This window comes from Helianthus annuus, chromosome 11, assembly GCF_002127325.2.
Source record: "Helianthus annuus cultivar XRQ/B chromosome 11, HanXRQr2.0-SUNRISE, whole genome shotgun sequence".
Lineage (NCBI taxonomy): Eukaryota > Viridiplantae > Streptophyta > Magnoliopsida > Asterales > Asteraceae > Helianthus > Helianthus annuus.
In genome coordinates, this window is record NC_035443.2 from 92669078 (window position 1) to 92679668 (window position 10591).

Below are 10591 nucleotides of genomic sequence, written 5' to 3' on the forward strand. Positions count from 1 at the left end.
AACACGTTTTTTTTATGATGTGATAGTTGATAAGGTAACTTTTAACACTAGTCAATAGAAACCTATACTAAATACATATAGATACATTATATAAGCGTGCACTTAAGTATATGTATGCATCTATCTATCAAAAGATGTTACATATCAAAAACCTATATGTAACTCATTTTAGATTCTAAACAAAGATTTATCGCTAAAAAGGCCACTGGGAAACAAGGCAACACCAAATGATGAAACTTGTGTGATATCATTTGACCCACGCACTTTCCATTGTTTTTTGCAAATGCTTGTTTCTTCTCATTTTCAATAGTACATTGAAAGAAATAATCAATCCCTGGAGTTTCATATATGCATACATAAATATTATAAACACAGATAATTCACCTTTAGATGTGGTAATACTTGTTGTCTGTAATGTCTCTATTGATGCCATATGAGATTATTGAACACCTTTCTTTACTTTTTGTAAAACTCAATAATAGAAACATATACTAAACTCAATCTTGATGAATAACTAATGAAGTATCCACACAAATAGATACCTTATATAAGGGAGCTTGCACATAAATATACGTATGCATCTATACATCAAAAGATATAAATAGTCAAAACTAATATGTAAGTCTTTTTAGACCTATATGTAAGTCTTTTTAGATCTTGAATGAAGAATTATAGCTAAAAAGGTCCCTAGGAAACAAAGCGAACCCCAAATTATGAAACTTGTTTGATAACATTTGACGCCCAAACACTTTCCATCAATGTTTGTAAGGGCTTGCCCACGGTAAAGCAATGCGGCCATGTTTCCAAACAAGAACGATCCTATTGGGATATTAGTAACCACAATGTTATGGTTCACACCAAAGTTCTTTGGCCCAAAAAGCTCAGCAGTAGTTGACACAGAGATCGAGGTGATTGCACCCGTACATATCCCAATGGTAGCTGTGGTTATGTATAGACAAATGTCGCTCCCGCTCAGAAGTAAGAAAAATGATGCTGCCATCGGCATCATCATTAGTGCTATCATTGCTGGTCTGGATACTTTATTCTTGAATTTGAGCCTGAAAGACATGAAAAATATGTTTAGTCCTAAACTTTGTAGGGTTTTTATTTTGTATTTGCATCTTATATATATATATATATATATATATATATATATATATATATATATATATATATATATATATATATATATATATAAGGGAGGGTTATATAGAAAACCCTAAAAATTTGAGAAAACCCTAGAAAACCCAACCTCCTGACTTTTTTTTTTTTTTTTTTTAAAAAAAATAACACATGTAATATACATGTTTTTAAGAGTTTTGAGCCAAAAAAATCAAAAAAGCGCCGAGTGGTTTTTTTTTTTTTTTTTAAATAAACAAGTTTCAGCAACTTTTTGTCTAACACATGTTAATGAAAAAGCTGCTAAAACTTGTTTATTTTTTTTAAAAAAAACTACTCGGCGCTTTTTTGATTTTTTTTTTGCTCAAAACTCTTAAAAACATGTATATTAAATGTGTTATTTTTTTCAAAAAAAAAAAAAAAAGTCAGGAGGTTGAGTTTTCTAGGGTTTTCTCAAAATAGAGGGTTTTCTCCCTAGCATTATCCTACATACACACACATATATATATATAAGTAAGGGGAAAAGAATGGAATGGAAATGAAAATTTATTATGGTAGAGAAACAAAATATTTGATATAAAGTTAATAGTTTTTTTATCACATTTAAATAACATATAACTTTAAGTTTAAAAAATAAAAACAAATTCCATTATTAAAAAAAAATAGTTTTAACAAATGGTTTCTAATTTTTTTCCCAAGATAAAAAGGACAGTTTAATAAAGAAAGCCTTATTAAATGGCTCCCATCATTTCTATATATCTAAAATTTTATTTTCATACTCTTACAAACTATATTGTCCCGTATAGAGTTATAAGGGCCGTATAGAAGAATCTTACACAAAAAAAGTTAAAGAATGTTTTTTTGTCTCCATGTATACCAGCCGTATAACAATATACGACTATTATACGTTGTTTTACGACCCATTTAATGTTATAGAACCCAAATCTCAAATAATACATACGACCCATATAATGTTATAAGGCTCGTATGGAATGCTATACAACCTAACATTTTCTTCATTTACACGAGTGGTATAACATTTTATAAGCCGTATATAATTATAAGACACAATATTTATTATGTCAGATTATTTATACGTGCCGTATAACCCTATACACCCTATTAAATAACCCCACAAGCCTCACCTTTTCAGTTTTCATACTAAAATGAAAATTCAGAAACTTAATATTATTCTTTTCTTTATTGCGTTCCTTTCATTTTCTTGATATATGTTCTTTACTTGCGTTTCTTTCATTTTCTTGATATTGGGGGTGTTTGGGATTCCGTCTCAAAAACAACTTATTAACTTATATAAGTCATAAGTTATAACTTAGAATTTTTAACTTCTCAAAAACAACTTCTCCACACATAAAAATAACTTATATAATTAATCCAAACACTCTAAAAACAACTTATTAAATTTTATAAGTCAATAACTTATAAGTTGCTCCAAAATATGCTATCCCAAACACCTACGTTATCCTGAATAAACATAATAGTGTTCGGACAAAGCAAAAGTATGATGTGAAATAAATGAGCACCAAAAATGATTCGCTTCAGGGCCGGCTCAATCATTTTGCATTTTGGTGGCTTAAAGCAAACCCGAAATTTAGGGCCCCAATTCTTAGTTTGTGTTTATTTTCCTTTTAAAATAACTGGATTCTTATTCCCAGTTTCTATTCAAAAAAATAATTATAGTTGGTAACTCCCAATAGACTATAAATTATAGCCGGTTCTTTTTATCAATTAAGGAGCCCACATTCAAATTACACCAGAAGCCCAATTTCATAATAACTCATAATTATATATAATTTCCTCTTATAATTGGAGGCCCAATATAAGTAATGCCTAAAGTATTGACTTTATTATAATTGCTCAAGAGCCAGCCTTGATTGGCTCAATCAAACATAAGTGTGTTTATTTTTAACTATTATATTGTATGTCAACATTTAAATGCCGTATTAAATATGCATGTACAACGCAACCTTCTTCGGAGTCTAAGACTGAAGGGAGTGGGGCAACCTTTAGAGGGTGCGTCTTGCGATACGTGGCGCCACGTCAGATCAGAGGATTTTAAGCAAAAAAGGGGGCGTGGTGTTTGGGGCAACTCAAGTTGCCAAAGAAAGATGTGATTGGTTGTTTGAAAAGTTAAGGTTTTTTGATTGGTTGTTTGAAAAGTTGGTTTTGAAAAGTTGTTTGAAAAGTTGGTTTGTTGTTGGTTTGTGGCGTTCTCTGCAAGACGGGCAAGCCAAAATTTTCAAGAGGTTGCCATAGGGGGGCGGTGTGGAGGGCGACTTGGGGGCAACTTGGGGGTGGGAGTCGCCCCACTCCCCTCAGTCTAAGCTGTAAGGTAAATCATATTTCCACGACACACAATTATGTTCTGTGCATTAAGAACCACACAATAATCTTGCACGTACTTATTAGACTTCCTGCTCATTTATTTAGAAGCAGCCTTTTGTTATTTTGTACTCATAGGTGTAGATAAGAATCGACTCGTTAGACTAAAGGGTGTGGGGGTCATGGTTGAGACGTGATTCACCACCTAGGAACGGAATACTACGCCTCCCCCCTCCCCCCCTAATCCACCATCGTTTGCATGGATTAAACCATGACAACCATGGTCCTCCTTTCTATTTTTCAATAAATCATATCCCTTTTCTTTTGAGAAAGATAAATTAAAATAAATAAGGGGATAGTGGTTTGGGTCTTGAAAACACCCTTAAAGTAATGATTTTAGATTATGGATTAGAGGTGGGTGACATGACACTGATTTTGAGGGTCATGGTGATCATGAGGGTCATGACCACACCCTATAGTCTTAGTAATTAAACAATAACTATTTTTTTGAACTACAAATTTTTCTTTAGTCTTTGTTGTTTGTAAAACTTGAACTCAAGACCTGCCTCACAAACTAAATTATTTAAAGACTTTAAATTTGTCAATAGACCACGACTTCTTTAGTTGTAGTTAAACAATAACTAATAACCACAACAGGATTATATGGTACCCTTTTGAAGTACTAACATTTTTTGTTGTCATACCATAAATTCTCTTCAACTTTTACTCGTCGTAGGACTTTTTAATTGTTTTCTCAGAGCTACGATAAATTTATCTTATGTTTTCAAAAATCCCTTAGTTATTGAATTTTCATATGCAAATTAACCTATTTATATTATGACTTTATAACGTATGAGAAATTTGATAAATCAAACTGCACATTTTTTAGTTTCATTGCCAAGATAATAAGATACCAAAAAATCATGGAAATAAACATGTTAATCAAGATTTTTAATAAAAGAAGGATTGAATTTGTGGACTTGTAAAATAAGCAAACTAATAAGATAAGGACAACTAAGCAGGGTCGACACCTTCATACTCTATTAGAAAGTTGAAAGTGCAAAATACGAGCATTATTTAAGCCGGCGGGCTAAAGTAATTGCCTTTACTTTTTCCGGCACTAAAAAAGAGGGATGGTCCACCAATCAAAATTTACATGTGTAAAAGTTCCGGCACTAATTTAGCCGACGGGTAAAAGAAAACAACACTATTTTAGCGGGCAAAGAAAAGGCACTCCCTCTTTTTTCAGTCAGCCACTTTACACTTGTATTTTTATATTGTTTAGTTCGGTGAGATGGGGGCTCAATTGTAACGTTTGTGTCTTCTGTGCGACTAAAAAGGTGTTGGAATGTCGGAGTAGGCTAAAAACGAATCAAACGTTTCGTGAACAGTTCGTGAACCTTACGGTGGGAAGTTAGTTTACGTTCGTTCGTTTAATTATTTTAATTATTGAACGAATATGAACAACAAAATTCCGTTCATTTAGTTAAATGAAATAACATGAACAGATGTCTTGTTCGTTCAATTACATTCGTGAAACTTTGGATAATGTGTTCAAGAATATTCGTTCAGGTTCGTTTGGTTATGTTGTTCATTAAACATTTTTTAGTATTTATTTATTTTATCTAAACTTTTGTATTCTTGAATTCTTATTTATCTCACTATTCAAACAAATAAAATAGGAAACCCTATCTCCACGTTGTTTATGCATCGCTTCACTTTCCTTCTGATTATCCATATCGAAAAACGTTATCTATCTTCATTCAAACGATTAGGTCTAACGTCGCTCCCTCACACGATCCACCTCTAGCCACCATCGTCTTTGCCGATTTTTTCTGTGTTCGTGAACACGTTCATTTCCTTGATGAACGAACATGAATATAAAATGTTGTTCAGATAGTTTTCATGAACCGTTCATATTATATCCTTAACGAACGAACACGAACATGTCCTTATTAGTTTTCGTTTACAGGTTTTTGTAGGATTGTGGGCTATCAAGGTGCTGATTTTGCTTGTCAATCTCTTATCGGTTTGATTAATTTACAAGTCAACAAATTCAATGACTATTTTACTAAAAATCATGGTTGGCATGCGCCTATTTTCATCATTTTTAAATAAGATATTTAAAAGCATGTATGCTGAAACAAAACTTATTTTGTTATTGTTAAAATAACACTTCAATATTTTATAAAATTCTTCTAATTGTTTTATTCTTTTGTGCATGTGTTTGGGTTGTTTTTTCTATTGGGCTCGAGTTGGTGGTCTCAAGTTATAACAGGTGGGCTTAAGACATGAAGCTTCGAGACAGCTGGACTTATTTTAGGGTTCTTTGCCTTTTATATTCACATAGTTGTCTTGATATCACTCTCTCTCTCTCTCTCTCTCTCTTTCTCTCTCTCTCTCTCTCTCTCTCTCTCTTTTATAACAAATCTCTGTCTTCTCTCTTAAAAAATTAAGGTTTCGTGATCTTGTGAATCATTCTGATTCACCGATCGTTTGAGTTCTTGTTTCTATACTTATCAGATCATTGTGTTGATGATCTATTGTGAGTTGTGAGGTTTTGAGTGATTATTTTGTAATGAAGATTGTTCCGTAAATAAAACCTTCTGTTTTGTGTTCATCTTGTTTAGATTGTTCTTTATACCATGTATTTTCATAGTTATGTAGAAAAGAAAACTACCAATAACTTTGATAACGTAGTTGCAGCTAATTGAATAACAATATTCTCAAATTAAGGCCACAGAAGTAGAATCAGTAACTTGTTTGGTATATAGAAAATTCCTTTTGGATATCTTTGACCTTGTATGCATCCCATGTTATATTGTTTTATCATGATATATATACACACTAGATTTTCAAATTAAAGATAGAGGACTACAGTCATCAACTTGTTTGCTATTTACACAAAACCATTGGATACGATTAACCTTAAATATCTCCCATCTTGTTATATTGTTCTTCTTTATACATAAATACATACATACATATATATATATATATATGGTTGAGTTCATTTCAAAACTCTAAATAACTACAAAACTTTCAGAACTCCTAATAAACAATCATTTTATATATAAGTTTTCGTATTTTGGATTTTTTTATCATCTATTATATGTATTTTTTTTATTACATACATGTTAAAAGTAGTTTACATATGTGTAATTATAAAATTACATATAAAAAATTATAAAATTATTCTTAACATGTATGTAATCGTAAAAATACACATAATATAATAAAATTATCTTAAACATAAAAATATATAAATAAAAAGATTGTTTATTAGGAGTTCTGCGAGTTCTGTAAATATTTATGGTTCTGAAATGATCTTGGCTATATATATATATATATATGGGTTGAGTTCATTTCAGAACTCTAAATAACTACAGAACTTTCAGAACTCCTAATAAACAATCATTTTATATATAAGTTTTTGTATTTAGGATCTTTTTATCATCTATTATATGTATTTCTTTGATTACATACATGTTAAAAGTAGTTTACATATGTTTAATTGCCAAAATTATATATATGTGTCATAACTAATTACATATATGTAAAAAAACTAGTTTACATATGTGTAATTATAAAATTACATATAAAAAATGATAAAATTACTCTTAACATGTATGTAATCGTAAAAATACACATAATAAATGATAATATTATCCTAAACATAAAAATATATAAATAAAAAGATTGTTTATTAGTAGTTCTGCGAGTTCTGTAAATATTTATGGTTCTGAAATGATCCTAGCCCATATATATATATATATATATATATATATATATATATATATATATATATAAGGGAAGGTTCAAATGAAAACCACTTTTATTATAAAAACTCGAAAACTAACTAAAAAAAGCCTAAAAACACACCAATTTTTTTTACAATTTTTTTATTAAAAATCGCTACTTTTTATATATATAAAAAAATTTACAATTTTTTTTTTGTAGTACACATGTGTAGTACATATAAAAAAATGTGCACTACAATTTTTTTTTTAATTTTTTTATTTATAAAAAATTGCGAAAATTGGTATGCAAAAAAAAAAAAATTGGTATGTTTTTTTTTTTTTTTGCTTTTTTAATTAGTTTTCGAGTTTTCACAATAACTAGTGGTTTTCATTTGAATCTTCCCATATATATATATATATATATATATAGGAAAAGCGTAAAATACAATATGGCTTAATGTACATCACGTAGCATAACGTGCGTGATTATGTGTATAATGTGCGTGATTAATGTTTTCCAACATGCTGGTAACTATGTGAGTCGATTAATTGTTGCTGCAACGGCTTATATCATCTGACAGGAGAGGAACGCGAGACTATTCAAGATCCACACTAGACCGCCGGACACTGTTCGTGATCTAATTCTAAGTACGGTTCGATACAAGCTGATGGGAGTAAAGTTCAGGAACACGGATAGAGTGAGGAGATTGCTGGAAGGCTGGGAGATCCATATCGATAGTGTGACTGATAATGGAGGCTGATTGTACTTGAGTGTTTTTAATTTTTGTTTCTAGAAGTTTGTCTAGTTGTTGCTACTTGTGTTGGTTTTATTTCGGTTTTTGGTTGTTACAGTCATAGGGGTATGTCCTATGTCTGAACTAGTGTTGGATTCTCCACACTACTTGTTTTTATTGGTTGTGAATATATAGAATCACTGGGGTAGCCCTTTACCCAAAAAAAAATGTTTTCCAACATGCGTGATTTGGGTTTTTTAGTTTATAACTTGCGTGATTTTCAAATGAACGTGCGTAATTATCTGTCGTACGTGATGTACGTTAAGCCATATTGTACGTTAACTGGCCTCTATATATATATATATATGGTAGGGTTCATGCGAGAAGCACCTTTATTGCGAGAACCACGAAAACCATGTGAACACAACAAAATAAACCCACTACACCACAAAAAACCTAAACCCCCCACCCCCTCCTAAAAACCTAAACCCCCACCCCACCCCCCACACAAGCTAAATGCTAAAAATTAAACCTCTAAAAAACCTAAAAAAATGTTAAAAAATCTAAGAAACACACAGTTTTTTTTAATATTTTTTATAATAAAATTGCTACTTTTAGTAGCAAAAAAATGTTTTTTTAATAAGTAAAAGTGGCGAATTTTCAATAAAAACTATTAATTTTTTTTTGTTTTTAGATTTTTTAGGTATTTTTAGTTGTTTTCACATTGGTTCTCGCGGTTCTCGTAATAAAGGGTAGTTCCTAAATGATTCTTCTCCTATATATATATATATATATATATATTTGTGTGTGTATATGGTTCCTAAATTTATTTGTTTTAAAATCTTATAAAAAGCACATATAGAATCACTACAATTACTAATTTACATGACTACTAAACTCTCTATGATGAAAATGAAAAAAAAATGAAAAAGTTAATTAATTATAGAAAGAGGATATTAAATACTTTTTTATATGTCATTTTTTTTTTATTTTCATAAATCAATGAATAGCTTAGATTGTTAAATTATTGAAATTTCCACATTTTCAATTCTTTTTATCATACTACGTACACACAACTCTCCCAAATAAGCCACAGCCAAAATATACCTTGATATATGGTAGTCAAGAAGGCAAGGAAAGATGCGACCAAAGAAACCAAAAGAAGAAGCCAATGACACCAAAGAAGAAATGTTAGAACTCCCTCTAGACTCCACAATTTGTCCCAAGTTGTTAAGATACACCATGCCAACTGTTGCACCAAACATATACACAAAGAAATACAACCAAAAATTTAAACTTTTCAGCATTACTTTAGCCCCCATCTCTTCATCATCACACATGAACAGCCCTTCATCTTGCACCCCATGTTCATTCACCACCCCTACATTTTCCTCTACCATGCTGCCCCCATCAGTGACCCTTTTCCCGCTGCTTCTTATCAAGCATTTACTATCCATTTTCTCTCTTAATTTTTCCATCAATGGCACCACTAATGGTGCCACCAAGAACAAAAGGATACCAATAAAGATTACCACTGGAGGGCATAACCTTTTTGCTGATTCTAAACTGGTAAGCACAGCATAAGTTCCTGTAAAGATGGTGATTATAAAAATTACCAGAAACCCACAAGATAATCTTCGGGTTCTTGTGGTTTTAATTTCTCGAAGCATTGGCGAAGTGATCAAGCAAACTACGAGTGGTAAAATGCAATTCAACAAAAGATATGATCTTGTTATTTGTATTGGTGAAGATTTAGATGAGGACTTAAAAATCACATCAACAAACTCTGAATATATCTTAGCACTTAAACCTTGATAGCTTGTAGATAATCCTATTGCTAGTTGTCTATCAAATGGGAAATTATGTATCACAATTATGTAACAAACAGTGTTTAACCAACAAATGCTGTTTCCAGCCAAAAGGGTTAGTAGAACTAGAAAAGGGTAGGGTAAGGAGGAAACTTTATTTGTAAGAAGGAATAGATACTGAACACCATAGCCAATGAACCCGAGTGCCGAACCTACTAAAAGAACAAGCCAAAGAGGGAGATAAACCACGGCTAAACCCGATACAAAACCAAACAGTTTTCCAGCATCGGATGCAAAAGCTAAGTTGTTGAGCTGAAGCTGTGAGAGTGAAAAAATAAGTTTGAGTTGAGATGAGTAAGCTGGGAAGTTTGTGTTTGTTGCACTTATGGATTGAAGCCAAATTGTAGCAACTAAGCTTAGCCATTGAAGAGCCATTGATAAGGTTTCTTGACACTTATGGTTTTTATCAAGAATGTTATGAGTTATATATAGTCGGTTAGTGTGTGTTTTTTTTTTATGTGTTTGAAAATGTGCATGTTGACCCCGAGAGTGACACTGACGTATATTTTGTATGTGGTTTAATGAGAGGCCACCACCATTTTCTAATACGTGTTATTCGTTTGGGGACTGAAGTAACTACTAGAAGGTTATAAATATGAATAGGGGCCATTATTAGAGTAGCGTAAGCAAGGGTTACGGTTGCTTACATCGAAGGCTGAAACTGTACAACATGAAAAGAGTTATGTTTTTATATATTAAACTATGTGTTGCAAAAAGATCAAATAGAATAAAAAAAAAAAAAAAAAACACAACGTAGGCAGTGGAGTGTTTCACATTTTACACCAAAAAC

The 10591-nt window shown here is 31.4% G+C and overlaps 1 protein-coding gene across 1 annotated transcript; it reads right to left on the reverse strand.

Annotated features, from left to right (window-relative positions):
* Positions 1–460: 460 nt before the first annotated feature.
* LOC110890551 (protein NUCLEAR FUSION DEFECTIVE 4) lies at positions 461–10183 on the reverse strand. Its single transcript, XM_022138170.2, has 2 exons — positions 9041–10183; positions 461–1058 (listed from the first exon to the last, which is right to left on the reverse strand). Exons 1-2 carry the CDS (start codon positions 10174–10176, stop codon positions 635–637), a joined length of 1560 nt encoding a protein of 519 aa, XP_021993862.1. The 5' UTR covers positions 10177–10183; the 3' UTR covers positions 461–634.
* Between the last annotated feature and the right edge of the window lie 408 nt (positions 10184–10591).